This window comes from Sebastes umbrosus, chromosome 8, assembly GCF_015220745.1.
Source record: "Sebastes umbrosus isolate fSebUmb1 chromosome 8, fSebUmb1.pri, whole genome shotgun sequence".
NCBI lineage: Eukaryota > Metazoa > Chordata > Actinopteri > Perciformes > Sebastidae > Sebastes > Sebastes umbrosus.
In genome coordinates, this window is record NC_051276.1 from 26,645,885 (window position 1) to 26,664,584 (window position 18,700).

At 40.1% G+C, this 18,700-nt stretch overlaps 2 protein-coding genes across 2 annotated transcripts in view; both read right to left on the reverse strand.

The window, feature by feature from the left end:
- Positions 1 to 355: 355 nt before the first annotated feature.
- Positions 356 to 11,575, reverse strand: hspb8 (heat shock protein b8). Its single transcript, XM_037777838.1, has 3 exons — positions 10,890 to 11,575; positions 6,118 to 6,181; positions 356 to 765 (listed from the first exon to the last, which is right to left on the reverse strand). The coding sequence occupies exons 1-3, from the start codon at positions 11,332 to 11,334 to the stop codon at positions 588 to 590; spliced, it is 687 nt and encodes a 228-aa protein (XP_037633766.1). The 5' UTR covers positions 11,335 to 11,575; the 3' UTR covers positions 356 to 587.
- A 4,997-nt stretch (positions 11,576 to 16,572) lies between these two features.
- The window catches only part of srrm4 (serine/arginine repetitive matrix 4), a 70,698-nt gene continuing 68,570 nt past the window's right edge, over positions 16,573 to 18,700 (reverse strand). The window contains exon 13 of the mRNA XM_037778691.1: positions 16,573 to 17,336. Coding sequence (XP_037634619.1) covers positions 17,078 to 17,336 — 259 coding nt within the window. The 3' untranslated portion in view covers positions 16,573 to 17,077. The remainder of the gene's footprint in view (positions 17,337 to 18,700) is intronic.

Here is an 18,700-nt window from a genome sequence, read left to right on the forward strand (position 1 = left end):
TTTAATAAAGACATCAAACAGGACTTATCTGCCACACATTTCATATCAAACTTGTAATTAGGGATGCACCGATACCGGATCGGATATCGTGCCGACACTGACTCAAATAGCTGGATCTGATATCAATGACAATGGGGCCAATCTATTCAATTCAATTCTATACTATATACATTATACACTGGAATTTTAATACCTGTTTTGACCAATTTGTTGCTGCTTTAAAAAGGTTTACATCTGAATTGTAATTCTTGTTAATTTTGAAGATTTATTATTTTAATAATGAATAAAAATTCACTAAATTTCTGTTATGTTATCTACAGTATGTACTGTATTTATTTGTTACATTTTGTTTTACAAAGTTTATGTCAAGCCTGATGTGGCCTTACACATAAAAGAATGACCTTCCACACAGAGAGGCATACAGCCTATTAATTAAACACTGGTATCGGATCGGTACTCGGTATTGGCCGATACCTAAAGTTCAGGTATCGCTATTGGTGTTGAGACTGAAAAAGTCGTATCGGTGCATCCCTACTTGTAATCAATTGTGAAGGATGATTTGTTATGTTAATGAGGATGTGGGGGGTTTAGACTACAGGGGTCTCTTGGGGCTTGAGGGCCTCCACCTCCTGTGTGTCTCCACCCTGCAGGGAGCCGTCGTTGCTGAAGAGGTAATATGGAGGCGTCTGCCGGGCTTCGATGATGAGGACGCCCTCGGGGGACAAGGAGGCGAAAACGGTTACAGGGTCCACATCTAACGGGATCCTGATGAGAGGAGAGGTGAGAAAGTGTTTTTTTAATGCAAGGATAGAAGTTCAGATGTTAAGAGTAGCCGAAGTTTACTTGGTGGAAAATCTGTAAGCTGTTGTGTGCGTTCAGCATGTTTAAAAGCACGAGTGGGAGGAACAAAATAAGGAGAGCGGTGAGTAGAAACAGCCTGGAGAAACAGTTCACTTCCTGCTTGTGGAGGTCATGCAAAATTGTGACATTCTCCTCCATAAGAGCTGCTGTGCAAACATTGTTAAATGCTGGGATTTTTTATTGACACTTTGACAATACCAATAAACAGCCTGCAGGCGGATGATCTTAGCTCTGTATGTCTAGGAGAGTTTTTTTAACGGTTATTAAAAACGTTCACCCTGCCCGTCCTCCTCGGCTAGCACTCATTCTACACTCACAAACACTACCTCGCACCCAGGAGATGGGTTTTCATTAAAATCCTCCAGCTCTGCGACATCGGCGAGGGACAGAAAGCAAACAGTGGATCCAGGTGTGAGGTAAAAATTAAACCTGATTCCAATTAATGAGAGCGTCTGTCTGCCGAAGTTTAACACCTGTACATTTCCACCGGTGTATACTCTCCTAATCTGCTGCTCTCGTCTGTCTTATAGGAAACAGCTAATTTTGTGTCTGGCATTTCTTCACTTCACTTTTTGACACTTTTCACGCTGAAAATGGTATATTTGCCAGAGCAGTGTGGGATAATTGGCTCCTAAAACTTGCAGGAAAATCAGCCCGAGCTGCAGTGTGTAAGGGTTTACTTCCATAACACTGTATACACGCCTTAGAAACAATAATATTTAACCCTCTGAGACCCGCGATCCTGACTAACTTTACTGTCTCACAGAGGCTGTAGCAGGTTCAGTTTTAAAGCAAGAGTGAAGATTGTGGCATCATATGAAACTAGGAAACTTAAGGAATCCATTAGTACCAACCATGTCATGCTAACTTGTCATGAAGGAAGGCTAAATTATGCTCTAAAGTTTTAAATTAATCTTCAGGTTCCCAGCTTTCAGATGATGTACATCACTACGATGAAACATCTACTGTTGACCTGCTATGTCCCCCTAAAAAAGACAAAAACAGCTCTATTGTGGGTCTCAGAGGGTTAATGATGTTCATCAAACCGATTTAGTTATCAATTTAATGTCAAGTTTATATTCAAAATAATACACGTCTCCTCTTTGGAATGAAAGTCTTCCAAAAAGCTGCTGCAGAGTCAAACACACACAGAGATCCAGGCAAACTCTGTTCTTTGTCCAGACAGTGTGGCCAAATATGGGTATTGTGGGTTTTCTGTGTGAGCAGCCAAGTGTCTCTGGGAGTTAATATAAACATCAGGCTGCCCTGTTCAGACGAGGAGACTGTGGGTTCACCCTCCATTTAATTAGAGAGGACCCTCCAGTGGCTTCCCACTGCACCGAGAAATACAAGTCAGAAGGGACGGAGGGGAACTTCACCACACAGAAGCAGACGGACGGGGAGGTCGTGTCAGGTCTATTTGTGTGCTAAATATCACACCATACAGCGTCTCATTGAGCTGCACATGTCCACTGCAATAACCAACCTCTAGACCATGACCCAAGTTCACATAGAAAACAAGGAAATATTCCCCCCCCAAAAAACGACTGAACTCAAAGAAGAACACAAATATTGGATTAAAATTGGGACAGGAGAATCAAATAGAGGCACCCCACCTTCTCAAATAGTGAGGGATGCAATAGGAGGGAAAAAGGCAATTACAAAACTAGAGTTGCAGTTTACATCCATGTCTGTAAATGTGATCATTTTATCGTGTTAGACATTTGTGTGAAGTTGTCATAATTAGCACATAAATTCTTGAGATATGGCCAAACATTGTTTTGTGAGCTCACAGTGACCTTTGACCTCCAAAGTCCAATCAGTTCATCCTGGAGTCCAAGTGGACATTTGGGCCAAATATATGAAGTTGTAGCAATAATAGAAATACAGAGTCTTAACAGAAGCACTATAGTACACCCAAATGACATAGAACAAGAAGGGCGCAGAGCTCCGCCATGGCCAAATGCAACCTCTCGCAATGTTAACGAAAGTGAGAAAAATAATTTTTGTGTCCCCGATCGGCTCCAAAATGTAATGGTGTCTTTCTTTCATGAAAATTGGACCAATCGAACACAGGGGATCACAAAGGTCGGTGGGGTTCACCACAGACCATTGATGTCTTTACATAATTTCATGGCAAACCATCCAATAGTTCTTGAGATATTTCAGTCTGGACCGTAGTGGCGGACTGACCAACTAACATTGCGATCCATAGAGCCATGACACTAGCATGGCTAGCATGGATCTATTAGCAGAAATGCAGTATAATATTCATAACTATGTTTTCATTAGTGTTTAATGATCTGAACTACGGCCCTCTCTACATGTATACAGATATTTTTAAAAACGGATATTTTCCTCCACGTTTCGGCCTCTCACAAGTCGGCCACACGCAAACAAAGTTTTGGGTCACAAAAACGTGGTATTCCACCACTAGATGCCGCCAAAACCTTATACAAGATACCTTTAAAAATAGTATTTGAAGTTGGTGTAAACCACTCACACACATTATATACAGGCCTACACCCTCTCTGCCTTCAAGGAGCCAATTGCTGCGAAGTAAAGTTGGCTCTTCTGACAAAGTCAAATCACTCAGCCGGCCCATTACGTGGGACTCCGGCAGAAACCTTATCTGTCGAGCTCGGGGAGTTTATTTACCTCTGGCAAGCGCACATTTTATCTCACACATTGATTTTGTACAGCTGCCAAAACACTGTCCAATATGCTTTTCCCCCCGCAGAGATGCTGAGACAGACAGAGACAAGACAGTGAGACCGGACACGGAGAGAGTGTGTAAAACTTGTTACCCATAATATGTTCCTGTTTCCTAGCTACCTTTGACCTCGGAACCGATTCAACAAACAACGTAGTTGGTTAATAGCTGACATATTTCTCACTTGTTTGAGAGTTTAACAGAAAAATCCAACCTTGGACCCTGTTGTGCAGTTTATATACATCATGTTCTATCAATAATTTCCGTAATGACCTGTTGGTATTTTACTTTTTAGGATCATCTACTTTCCCTTTAATCTGCTGTCTCTCCTTCTCGTATTAACAAAGTACATTTACTGTAGAACTGTACTTCTTCAACATTCAGAGGAAATTTTTACATTTTATTCTATTTATCTGACAGCTTTTAGTTACTTTGCAGACAAGGATTTTAAATATAAAGCATGTTAAGGTCATAAAATATGTGATAAATTGTTATATATTTAACTTCCCAACAGTATGTACAGTAGCTAAAGTGGTTCCACTTTAACCAGCTACATTAGAGTGCTACTTACACGTTACTGCATCTGTGATCTGTGATATAAGCAGAGGATTTGGGTATCAAGGTCAGTTATTTATATATATGACCCTCTCACCCCCTACCACAGCCCCCCCCTCCCTCTCTATATATTCAGCCTGTCACTGGTTTTAGGTTTTGCTTAGCGGAAGAGCAGCGGCCTGATCGGAGGGCTTTCCAATTAAAAGGATTGTGATGTGAACAGTGCCGGGCTACAGTAGCACAACTGCTTGCTAATTAGCTAGCAGGAAATTAGCAGAATCGGAGTGACGCGCCAGCGAGACGTCGATTCGCACCAGCGATTAGCAGCACCGCTGTTTGAAGTCTCCTCGCTGCCCAATTAAAGGCGGAGAGCCGGGCAGGTTGTGGAAACTTCTGTGGCCTGTTTGGCTCTGATGAGTTACAGTATGAAAAGTCGGCAATATGTGAGACGCTCTGCACATCGATAATTCTCCATGTACTGTCTGCGTCAGTAGTCAAGAGTTTGTGAGTGTTGTTTTTGTCAGTGGATGCTGTTTGGAGTTTATATGAGTTTAGAGCAGCTGTTCAAAACCTGTTTAAGTTTATAGCTGTGGACTGACTTAGTATTGACTTTTACATTCTTAGGAGATAAATAAAACAGCAAAGATACATGCAGGATGCTGTCATGTTGATGAATAAGGAAATTATTCTCCTTATATGTACTCTTCTACTTAAAGGAATACTTCACCCACAAAATGATCATTTGTATATCAATTCCTCGCCCCGTGTTACCTTGAATTCTGGTAGAAATCTTTGTTTTCCTCTCATGCCTCCACATGAACAAAGAATCAAAAGACGGAGAAAAGTCTTGATGAATTGAAGTAAATGGGGGCGGCGTTTAACAACAGCAAAACTATATCAAAACTTCTGTTTACAAACTCTCACACAACTGGTGCAGTATAATCCAAGTCTCATTTACCCAGTCGTATGCTCACTGATTCCCAAAAACATGCATCTCTGCTAAAACCTTACTATATAAAACACTTCCGCATAAACCGTCTCATGCTTGCGCAGGCGCGCTACTCGTCCCTTGCGAGTCCAAAGTTGTTGTTTTTTTAATTCTTTGTTCACCATGGAGGCATGCAAGAGAAACAAAGAATTCAAGGTAACACGAGGTGAATAATTAATATACAAATGGTCATTTTGTGGTTAAAGTATTCCTTTAAGAGTTCACCATAAATAGTTAAAGTATTCCAGGTTAGCTTCTGATTAACTAGCATTTAGCTTTCAGTGTATCTTTTGAGTTTTCTGTCCATGTTGTCCTTTATGTACATGTTAATATTCAGCAAGCAAGCAGAGTTAATATACTGTACATAGAACTTTTCAAAACAATTGTTACATAAATTATTATTTGAAAAAGTAGCAACAATAACTCTTACAGAATGAAGCAAAGACAAAGAGGGGATAAAAGTGACAGAGAAGACAATATATATATATATATATTGCAGAAAATAAAGTTTTAAAATCAAGAAAAAACATCTGTACTTTTTTTTTGCTTTTGACCCCTTTATCAAAACACATGTACTTGTTTCCTTTGACACTGGTTGCATGTGTATGGTTTGTGAGTAGCTGAATAGAAAAGTGATATTCCCTTTCTTTTGAATAATATTTATAAGTTTGAAAACGTAAAACTGTAAAGTATTACACAAGAAAAAAAGAGTAGGGGAAAATAAACATCATTTTGTGTATAAGAGTTCTGTTTTTAATCATGTGCCACAACAGTATTCATGTAGCTCCCCACTAGATCCATCTCATGACACCCTGACCCCGAGGTTGGAAACCACTACTGTGTAGCATTCATATCTATTATTTGGCTTAAAGGTACCAACACTTCAACAGATATTACATCTTGAATATGTGGGCATAAATATGGTGAAAAAAGCCCTTTGTGTCCATAATGTACAGAAAGAGAGTGTGCAGCTATCATCCATCACTGAGATTATACTCACTGTATCTTCTTTGTGAAATTCTTTGTCACTATGCCTCCTTCCTCCTGCTTCTCTTCATGTTTTCCTGTTTGAAAAAAACATCAACAAATAAGTGAGTTAGTGGAGAGTAACCTTAGATAACCTCAGATATGATTACGTTCAACATTGTGCAATAGTTTAGCAACGTCATGGATCATAAATGAGTGTCCTTGTCACCAGACACTGATCGTATATCCTTTAAATGTATCGATGCACTTCATTATGGATGTAGACTCAAAAGGTGGCGATGACATTGAGATCAAAACACGTTTCATTTGGCACGCACAGTTTTCCATTGCTCAACAACAGCAGCAGTGTTTTCACTTTGGGGCCGCAGGGTGGGTTGCAGCGAACATGTTGACCCTTTTGTTGACCCCCCCTCCCCTCCATCTTCTCCTCCTAGCTCTGTTTATGGCCGTTGTATCTCTCGGGCTTGCTAGCAGCTGCTGTGGGGCTGCTAAATATCACTGCCGCCGCCGCCGCCAGCAGCTTGGCCCACTCCACCCCTCAACCCCCGTCTGCACTCCGGGCTCGGCTATGCGCCACCCTATACCCCAACGGTGACGTCTCTGACTGCCGAAAGTGCTGGACTCCACCAGAGACGGAGGGTGGAGTGAAACTCCAGAGAGAACTGTGCTAAGACCGCCGGTGAAGTCATAACATTATTATTTAAACTGGTGTCATTTCATGAATAATGGTGGTTTCTAACGAGGCGCTGCCTCTGCTTGTTTTCAAGTCTCTTACGACAGAGATGCCAAATTCCAGATGCTCTACGTAACGCTCATAAAACTGAATGTTCTGGAAGGAGAGATGGCGGATCTTATCGTCATGCATAACGGTTGTTCTGCCTGTTCGAGTGTCAAGGACAGGGCTGTGGTTTTCATATTCGCATATGAAGCTTTTAGTTACTGTGTGTCATGTTTCCTTCTGTCTATGCAGCGAGCTGATCAGTTCAGTTCAAAGAATGATTGTTAGTTTCCTTAAAGCTGCACTTATCAGTATTTTTTAATGAATCAAATGACTATGCGTAATGACAAAAGGCATTGCTCGTAGTGACAAATCTACAGAGAATAATCACAAAGTTTACAGAGCATTTTAGTGTCTTTTAGTGTCAATGTTTTCGTTGTATGACCCACAACTTTACTGTTTTGATTCACTCGCTCATCAAACTCATTTTCAGTGGCACCAGGCAGCTCTTTTCAGGGAAAAAGCTCTGATAAACCCACTATATGCTATTCAGCCGACAAAAAAAAATGGCAGACAGACAACACTAGCAACTAGCTGGTGAACATAGTGGAGCATTTAGCAGCTAAAGAGAGATATTCCCCTCAAGAGTTGGTGGAGATAAAATGTCAATGTCGTCTTTATTAGAAGAGGAGCTGCAAATATAGCTCCTGCTAAATTCCCTACGTGTATATACATTACATCTGTTGCAATACTTCTTCCTGTGTGACTATTTTAATCTGTGCTGTCACTGTTAAATAATCAAACAACTTATATTGTCAAAAAATATTAATTAATACTGCTTTAAGCTGAATGCTTAATTGGGATTGGATGGGCTGGATCTTGGATCCTATGTGAGTTTAGTCTGTTGCTGGTTCGAAATGATTAGCTCAGTCCAGTACAAAACAAGGACCATAAAAGCAACATTAATGATGTAGCAACGACGCACTTTGCTTGTATGTTAAAATCTTACTTTCAGGACATTTTGTCATAACCCTTCAGTAAGATTTTAACAAAGACTGTATGTAAGAAGTGGACAAAGTCACCGGGACGTCACCCATTGGTTTGTTCTGCATTTTGGCTGTCGCCATCTTGGTTTTTGCAGCCAGAAGTGCAGAATAACACATTTTCAGGCGACCAAAATGGTCACAATTAATGTTCATGAACTGAAAACACACTGTGAAAGGGTTAAAGTTGTAAGACGAAAACACAGACAACTCTGCGGTAACATTAATGTTGTAGCAACGATGCATTTTGGACATTGTTTGTTTTTGTGAATATTGCTTGTGTCTTAAAATCTTACTTTCAGGGAATTTTGTCAAAACCCTTCAGTAAGATTTTAATCAACTTTAAAAAAAATGTTTTGAGCAACTTTCAGTAACATTTGAATCGTACTATCAGTGAATATAAACTTGCTCATGGCACTACTCGGATTCGGTCAGTGACGGCTCAGTTCATCTGGAAGATTCTGTGTTAAACATTTGTTCGCTCATGTACTGAACACCTCCAACATGCATGTGTCACACTCCCTGTGTCACACTTTTAGAACGGGGGGTCGAGTCACCGCAGCAGGCCGGCCCAACATGGCGCTGATTGAATGACCCAACTGGCATACCAACAATGTGTTTATAAAAAAACTCAGATCTGAGGGGGCCTGCTGTCCTCTGTGCCCTCCTCAGCTCCGGGTATCCCTGGAATCCATCCGTCTCTTGAAAGACCGACATGAGGAAGCAACTTCTACAATTTCCTCCCATAATCAGTGAGTCTGAACGTGACGCCAGCAGGAGACAGAAGGAGGCCTGCTGGGTAGAGCTGTGATCCTATTTCCAGAACATTCTCTCCGGTGTTTAACGGCAGCGAGTGTCTTATTGTAAACAGAGACTGTTGTCACGGGCCTTGCCTTAAATCTAAATCGAGCTCATGGGTGACTGAGGGAGTGATTCTCCAGGAATCTGAAACAGGTGTCCAAGCTTGAGAATCTGCCTGCCAACGTGCAGGTCCCAGTCCCCCAAAATCTGTTTAGCTCTTCCATATCAAGACTCAGGAAATGCTGAGACCAAGTTACACTGCAGAGGCTTTCATTGTGCTGCTTCAAACCGGCTGCCAAAGTGAAAGAACGACAATCCTGAGAGATACGATTCTGGCTTTAGATTAGCTGGACTGCTGCTTTTTGATCCTTGAACTACATTTTTGTACATCAATTTATTTTACGTGTGCACATAGATGGATGTTGTTTTGTTCAAAACTTCTATGTCTCACATGATGGTTGTTTAAGGTATTTTGTCTAAATGTGAATAGGGCAGCACAATTAATCAAAATGGAGGCACAATATTTGTTAAAGGTGAAATGTGTTTAAAAAAAAAAAAACTTCCAACATCGCAAATCATTTCGCAATTGCATTATCAGTCAAAAATAATCGCAATTAGATATTTTTTCAAGATCGTGCCAAATCAAAGGTTAAAAAAATAATAAAAATAAATAAATAAAAGCAGTGTTGTTGTGTGAAGTTTCAGAAATCTTGAGGTCAGGAGTCCAAATTCCCTCAATGATATCGCACACTGCTAAGACGGTTTGACTATAGCCATCAAAAAAGCTTGTAGAAGTTTCTAATTATTTTGTTAAAATTAACTGTAGCTGTTCAATTATATTTTCTTTGAACTTTTATCTCCAAAAAATGTAGGGTCTAAATGCTGTTTTAATTCCTTTTCCACAGAGCCAGAGATACATTTTTTTTGCTGAGAAAACAATATTATTTAATTTTAGTATTTCTTTTCCAAAAAGTCACGAGTCTTAAAAAACATTGCTTAACACATCTTTAAAAATGGATCATGTAACATTTCCCATAAGCAATACTAAGGGCATGACCTCAATGTCCTTAATAGCAGCTAAAGACCTGCTTTTTTAAAATGATTATCACAAGCAGATGATACCATTTGCTTAATTGATTTTGTTTATATTCTATTTAATGTGCTTTCTGTGCAATATGCCTTCAATTTAACATATTACTTTCATTTTCATTATGTATTTTTTTTTTTTACTTTTATAACTCCTTCCTGATAACCAGAATATCTTATTTATTTATTTATTGAAAAAACATTTGGCTGATTAAATCCTCATTTTAAAGGCACATTGGACATGTTGTGTTTATATGTGTGTTATATGTGTTCTATAAATAAAACTGAGCTGGTGGATGTCACTGTGAGCTGGGATCACTTTGTCCTCCAGACATTGATACCAAAAGTAGGAACTTTCACTTTACTTAATAGCAGCTATAGACCTGCTTTTTTTTAAAAATGGTTTTCACAAGCAGATGATACTATTTGCCTCATTTATTTAGTTTATATTCTATTTAATGTGCTTTCTGTGCAATATGCCTTAAATTTAACATATTATTTTCATTCTGATTATGTATTTGACCTATTAAATCCTCATTTTAGAAGGCACATTGGATATAAATGTGCTCTATAAATAAAACTGAGCTGGTGGATGTCACTATGAGGTGGATTCACTTTGACCCCCAGACATTGATACCAAAAGTAGGAACATTTCCTTCCCTCAATCCTCAGTGAACCTCTTAAAAAAATATTGCTTAACCCACCTTTAAAAATAGATCATGTAATATTTCCCATAAGCAATACTAAGGGAGTGACCTCAATGTCCTTAATAACAGCTATACACCTGCTTCTTTTTAAAATGGTTTTCACAAGCAAATGATACTATTTATTTTGTTTATATTCTATTTAATGTGCTTTCTGTGCAACATGCCTTAAATTTAACATTGTTTTCATGATAGATTCATGATGATTATGTATTTGGTCGATTAAATCCTCATTTTAAAAGGCACATTGGACATGTTGTGTTTAAATATGCTCTATAAATATCACTTTGACCTCCAGACATTGACACCAAAAGTAGGAACTTTTTCCTTCCCTCAATCCTCAGTGAACTTGATTATAAAGTTATGTAACATCCTGAAAAAAAAAAGTGGTTAAATGCAAATTTAGGCCTCTGCAACATCACCCCAAACTCACCTGACACTTCTACAAAGCCGTCTCTCGTTTTGATGGTTAATTCCTCTGGTTTGAAGCTGTGGACGTTCACGCAAACTTTCCACGGTTCCCCTCCGGTAGTGCTGCTGCCGGTGCTGCCGGTGGGTGAGCTCCGGTTGGAGGGCTCTCCGTACCTGGAGGTGTACATTGTGGGGCCTCCCGAGGACTGACGCGGAGGGAAACCTGTGCGTAAACCGGTACCAAAGGGCGACGTGCTGAGGCGAGTACTGAGCCGACCAGGTCGAGCCCAGCCCGGCCAGTCCATCGCCAAATCATCCGGGAACGATGGCAACCCGAATTCCTCGTCCATAAACCGAGACCCGAGCTGATCTCTGAACGGAGACTGATCTCTGAACGGTGACTCTCCAAATGGATCCCTGGGAAACCTCTGGCGGTTTCCCATCGTGTAGAAGTCTCCCTCTGCCATTGTCCAGTTAAAACAAAAAGTTTAAAAGTTCTTCTAGTGGTGCCAAACAACCCAGAAACAAAACTTGTTCTGTTGCAAAAGTAAAAAGAAATGTTTGTGTGGTAAAAAAGTTTATCTCTTTTGGATTTTACGCATCACCTTTACGCACCAGTTCATCCAACAACAAACTGTTAACACGGCTGTTCCTAAAAAAGTGGATCCCTCCTGGCTGCGGGTTTTATACTGGAGGTTGGATTTCCCAGAAGATGAGTCTGCACTGAGCAAAATGTTGGGAAAGTGCTGGGAGGATCTGGAGAGCAGGACACTACACTGCAAAAAATATCCATCTAAGAAGTCAAACACAGTCTTTAAATGTTTAAAGTAAAGAGAACAGGATAAAATACACAGAATGGTCTACATCAGGGGTCAGCAACCTTTACTATCAAAAGAGACATTTTAAAGGCAAAAAAACAACAACACAAATCTGTCTGGAGCATTTTTGTGATGAAGATAACACAGTTTATAGTATAAGTATATAGTATATAAGTCTAATGCAGTGAGGGCCAAAGAGCAAATGTAGTACGGAGTATTAGGGGTCACATTGAGGGGGTAAAAAATCTGAGATTTTTAAGAATAAAGTCATAATATTACGAGAATAAAGTCATAACTTAACGAGAAAAAAAGTTGTAATATTACAAGAATAAAGTCATAAGTTTACGAGAAAAAAATGGATTATTACGAGAATAAAGTTATAAATTTACGAGAAAAAAAATCGTAATATTACGAGAATAAAGTCATAACTTTACAAGGAAAAAAAAAAAAAAACACGTAAAATTACTACTGTATAATATTATGACTTTATTCTCGTAATATTATGACTTTATTCTTGTAATCTCAGATTTATCTATTTTTTCCTCAATGTGGCTCTCATACTCTGTCGTACTGTCGTACCATAGACCTACAACAATGATAAATAAAAATGAAAATGTGAACAAAACACAGTTATTCATTTCCACTCATTTTTTTAAAAATCCACAGGGAGCCACTAAAGAGGAGCTAAAGAGCCACATGTGGCTCTGCAGCTGCAGGTTGTCTTCAAATCTTTAAAGTAAAGAAAACAGCATAAAAAAAACCTTTCTCTACTCCAAATAATTTGTATCAGATGTTTATAAGAGTCAAAAAGCAGGTTAAGATTTAAATTTAGATGAAATGACTTGCTGATGTGGATATTTTTTGCAGTGCAGGCGCAACAGCTGACCAAAGACCAGCCTCCCCCTTTTTGCCAAATTAAATTCCACATGTCAGTCACACAGAGCTGGAGCTGCTGCCTCCTCCTGCTGGTGACTCACTGGCTTTTTAAATAGAAAATAACGCAGAGCTTCAGGTCAAACACACTGATGTCACAGTACAGATAAAACCACACAGCTAAGAAGTCAACTTTGTGTTTACCGAAGCAGAAGAAGAAGAAGAAGAAGAAGAAAGTCTTCAGAACATAAAACAAGACGTTTTTTATTCAGAACATGATTTTTATAGAGCTTATTCTAAACACGCAGTGAAAGTTGATTTCATGGGGGACAATTCAATTTCCAGGTGACACGTTATTACAATGTGGAGTTCACCGCTGACACGATGTGACAGCGTGAAAAACAATATGCTCCTTCACATGGGAAACAGGGAGAGGATGCATAATTTAACACTGAAACACTGGATCACTATTGCTATATGACTTTGTTATTGTGGGTTTTTAAAATAACTATGATCAGAGCACAAAGACATCTAGAGTCCACTGATTGACGCGTCATTGCATCGTATCCAACATTTTAACACCCAACCACATTCTGCAAATAGTCACATTTGTATAATCTATACAACGCAGATGCATATTTACACCACAGTAATTACATATTCAAAATCATTTTGCACGAGAACTGATGTAAACTTTACATTGTAGGATGCCCATCTAGAAACACGACTGCACAAACTCGTCAACGGCGGTCGACACGAGTCGTCATCCCTTTATAGTTTATGGATGACTTTCGGTGCAAAGTCCCCTTCCTCTTCTAGTGTCATATTGCCCTCATTCTTCCAATTTAGTTGACATTCAGGGAAATAAGCTGAGAGTATTGAGTGCATAGAGAGCAGTCTGTCAGGCCCGGAGCAGTCGCACCGACAGGATGATGGATTTGAAATGATTGAGAAATATAACTCTCATGATTATACGGAGAAGCAGTTTCAAACTTCTCAAACTCTGGAGTCAAAGCAGACTCCAAATTGACTTTAAAGAATTAGTTTGACATTTTCCGGAAATATGCTCATTCGCTTTCTTGCCGAGAGTTATATGAGAAGACTGACACCACTCTCACGTCTGGACGGTACGTACGATCAGCTGCCGGTTAGCTTAGCTTAGCATAAAGACTAGAAACAGGGGGAAACAGCTAGCCTGACTGTGTCTAAAGGTTTAAAACAATCCACCTACCAGCTCCTCTAAAGCTCATTAAGTAGCATGTTACTTCTCGTTAGTTTAATCTAGTTAAATTATTAGATTGTAGCGGTATCAGTTTTAAAGCTGGAGTGGAGATACTGGTATCATATGGTAATCCATTGGTACCAACCATGTCATACTAGCTTGTCACAAAGGAGGCTAAATAACGCTCCAAACCGACTCTAAATTTTGGCAAGTAAAAACTGGCATGGCCATTTTTAAAGGGGTCCCTTGACCTCTGACCTCTAGATATGCGAATGAAAATGGGTTCTATGGGTACCCACGAGTCTCCCCTTTACAGACATGCCCACTTTATGATAATCACATGCAGTTTGGGGCAAGTCATAGTCAAGTCAGCACACTGACACACTGACAGCTGTTGTTGCCTGTTGGGCTGCAGTTTGCCATGTTATAATTTGAGTATATTTTGTTATGCTAAATGCAGTACCTGTGAGGGTTTATGGACAATATTTGTTATTGTTTTGGGTTGTTAATTAATTTCCAATAATAAATATATACATACATTTGCATAAAGCATCATATTTACCCACTCCCATGTTGATAAGAATATTAAATATGTGACAAATCTCCCTTTAAATTTCATTTTGAATTGATAAAAATTGTGTGATTAATTTGCGATTAATTATTATGAATCGATTGAGAGCCCTAACCGTAACGTTTCATTAATTTTAAGTGTTAAAACGTGTTGCTTTTATGTTTCGCTTTCACTTTTACAACGTTGCAGGTGTAGCAGGCCCCTACTGGCCCACATCTATGAGGCTTATAACGACTGACTCATTTAATGAGCTGATAACAGTCGAATCGGGTGTGCAGATTAACAGTGGGGTTTTCAGGATTTCGTTGCATCTGGCCAAGAAATAGTCCTGCACATATTCTCCTGTATAAACACAACTTCTCATTTTAACACTTCAGGATTAAACACATTAGATATTTTATAATTAGTGAGCTTTAGAGGTGCTGGCAGGCAGATTGTATTTCCTTTTAAACCAGCTGTTTTCAGTCTTTAAGCTAAGCTAAGCTAACCAGCTGCTGGCTCGGAGCTTCATATTTAACAAATAGATATGAGAGTGGTTCAATCTTCTCATATGACTCTCGGCAAGAAAGCGATGAAGCTTATTTCCCAAAATGTCAAACTTTTGCTTTTTAAAAAAAGCAGCGCAAAACAAAAGGTCAGACCTTTTTTTTCTGCTCCTCCGTCTTTTGAACATCTGCTTCTACTTTGAGGTTTATGTGTGAGTGAGGTGGCAAAAACCAGGAACAATTTACAACAAACCAAACATAAATTACAGCAGCGTCATAATAACTATAAATTGACAGTGTTGCATAGAAAGATTGACCACTACTGAGAGGGACAACAAACCAATAAATATTAAATAAGTAATAAATATCGATGGTGCTGCACAATTAAAAAAACTTGACCTTCTGTTGTCATAGAACAAAAACACTGTTGATTTATATGTTTGGCTCCAGTGTTGTAGCAAGAAAACATTATTCAAGTAAACTGATCAATGCTCTTCATAAGTTCAGACTTATTGTCAACATGTTGCAACCGAAGGAGGTACCGTTTCTTCTTTGAAATCACAACTATCAAATAAAAACTCACCCTAAATGACAGTTTAAACATTGAAGTAGATAAAAAGTCTATTATATTTATCTTTAAAGTGTCCTTTTGTTCCCCAAAACAAATTCACTATGTTTTATTCACCACGAGTTGTCAAGGAAAATACCTCCTCTGACACCGTGAAGATTTTGATGTTTCGATCGCTCTCTGTTGTATTACACGGACTGACATTTCAATTGTTTTCCACTTGATCAGAGGATAAATTAATTTGACATTTGAGCCGACAGGCAGTTTGCTCGCCGTCAGGCCGCTCTCGCCGTTTCATTTTTCAGAGGAAAACACATTTGTTCTCCACTGTGTGAAGTGCAGAGATCAGAGCTATAAACCTTTTTCTTATTCCTGACAACGATCCCTCTGAAGCCATTTGTAAACACTCGGATCAAACGGGCTCAAATGTTACCTCAATACTTCACTTCTCAGCGCAAAATCCACAACATTCACACCCGACATGAGACAATAAATGCTCAAAGTCTTATGAAGCTTTTAAAGTGTTTACCTGGTGCATCATACTTGTATATTGCCCAGAAAAATGAAGCAATTTCAACCCTTCTTGGTACCTTCAGGCCTTATTATGCATCATTTAAAGGGACTGTTTGTAACTTTCAGAAATGATTGTTAACAGCGACACCTGTGGCCGTTAAGTCAACGAAAGTCAGCGTCGGGCTTGCGCTTGCTCGCTCTAAATAGACATGAACGAGCATCGCTCAAAACAGTGAGGCGACACACGTCAGCTAAAACCACAATATCACTCTATATTTCACCTGCTTGGCAGTAATGTTAGCTGACCAGACGGAGGTCTCTCCATGAATCAGTGCTGATCCTAGTGTTGGCTTTTTCCTGCTTCAGCCTCCTTCCCTCCTGAAGCAGGAAGAGAAACGTTATCGTCTCCGGTGTCTCCCTCCGGCACCCGGTCAGAGACGATAACGTTTCTCGCTGCGGAGCCCCGTCACTTCACAAAACACGGGAAACCTCTGTTGGTCTGGAGGAGCTGCAGCATTTATTTCTGCACAAACGTCCACTGTACATTCACTAGATATTGTCAGAGCTACGAAGTCTCCTGCAGTGTGTAGTGTGCTTGCATGCATGTGTAGAGGTGGAGTGAGACAGCGAGAACGCGCGCGGTGTTTGAGTGAAGGCAAGCAGGCAGAGGAGCAGAGACTCCAGCGCGCACGGGATCCCGACCCGGTCGATTTATACGTGTAAGAATTTACAAACAGTCCCTTTAAAAATAAATATTAAGATCATTTTAAAGCATCAACTTAAGAGAATGATTTAATGGGAAGTGCATGGACTCAAAAATAGGGAACAGCGATGTGAGTTGAACACTGTGTCTGTTTTATGTGCAGTTTCTATTGTAAATATCTCAGAGATGAACAGTCTCAGGCCGTTGTGAGCGCTGATGCAAGAGGATGCAGTACACGAAACAAAACAAACAAACAAGAAGACATTCAGTCTCCAGTGGTCTCTGTGAGCAGAGTGAACAACACTGCCTCAATGAAAGACGTGGTCGGACCCCTGCGGAGACATTTCCACTCAAGCGTCAAAGCGGAGCGCGGAGACGCACTCAGTCGATTGCTCCAACATCCAGCGTCCCCTGCTCTCAACCTGGAGCTCCACTCCCTTAATGTGCTCTCACAAACCTAATGCCTGGTTTTGTGGCGTTTGTTCAACGAACCGCGACTCCGGCTGCGACTGCGGCTGCCAAAGATTGAGTTCCAGGAGGAGCTGCGGCTGTAGCTCCTGTAGGAGGAGTAACTGTGGCTCCGGCTGCGGCTGATGCTGTGGATGGGGCTGCGACTGCGGCTTCGGGTGAAGAGGCTGCTCCAGGACGACACGCTGGTGGAGCGACTGCTGGAGGAAGGGCTGGGTCGGAAGTAAGGGATGGGTCGCTTCCTGGCACTGTGGAGAGGTAAGGTAACAGGTAAGTGGTGTGAAACTGACAGACAGTAACATCATCAAAGCTGCAATGTGTACATTTTACTCAACCTTAAAGCTGCATTGATCATATGAACAATGAGTCGAATGACTGACTTTGTCTTTCAGCTTTACGGAGCAGTTTATTGTTTTCCTTTAATAGCAGCAATTTCACTATTTTGATTCACTTTCACCACTCACATCAGCGTCCTGCTCAGCCGCAACAGGCAGCAAAAAAAGCTCCAATAAACTCACTGCTCAGCAACAAACAGGCAAACAGTTAGCGACCAGCTGGTGAACAGAGTGGAGCATTTAGCAGCTAAAGAGTATGGAAGCCCTAAACGGACGTGGTTCAAACATATTTTTAATGCAGTTATCTCAAGATCCCGAGAAAATCAGCCTACTTCTTCTCACTTGATTTATTACCTCAGTAAACATTGTAAACATGAGTTTATGGTCTCAATCGCTAGTTTCAAGTCTTCTTCAATACAGCATGATGTTCATTTAGTAAATTATGGTCCCATTTAGAGTCAAATAGACCATAAAGCAGGGTATGCTTTGAGGCGTGGCTACCTTGTGATTGACAGGTCGCTACCACGGCGTTGTCTGGTCTGGGAGTTGCCCGTGTTTTCGTCTTACAAATTTAACCCTTTCACAGTGTGTTTTCACTTCATGAAAGTTAATTGTAACTTTTTGGTTGCCTAAAAAATGTCTTATTCAGCGTTTGGTTGTACTTAGCTCCACCCTCTTGTGTCACTTCTGGTTGCAAAAAAACAAGATGGCGACGGCCAAAATGCCAAACTTGAGGATTCAAAACAGCAGTCCACAAACCAATGGGTGACGTCATGGTGACTATGTCCACTTCTTATATTCAGTCAAGTATGTTTGTTACGTAAGTAAACCTAAAAACTATGTAAACCTACATTGAAAGTTTATCTTTGAAAAGAGTCTGTATGCATGTAACGAGTGGAAACTGTACGTTTCCTGTAAACACTGAAGTTTATTTTGAAAAGACACAATGCAACGAGCGGAAACTGACACGTCGTTCCTGTCATGTCCAAAACTGATGCTAGAGGGGTACTTTGAGTGTCATAGTTTGAAGTGTAGGACCACTGACCAAGCGTCGGTATTTGATGAGTTGGGAGTGAGAACGTGTTGGTCCAATAAATACTCTCCTTTTAGCTCTGGTTTGGTCTCCACCAACTCCTAAGAAAAATAGTTAACTTTTTATCTGCCAAATGCTCCACAATGTTCAACAGCTAGTCGCCAACTTTCTCTGTCTGCTGTATATATCTAACTTCATTTAATAAGGAAAAGGTCCCACTGAAATTACAAATGTCTTTTACAGG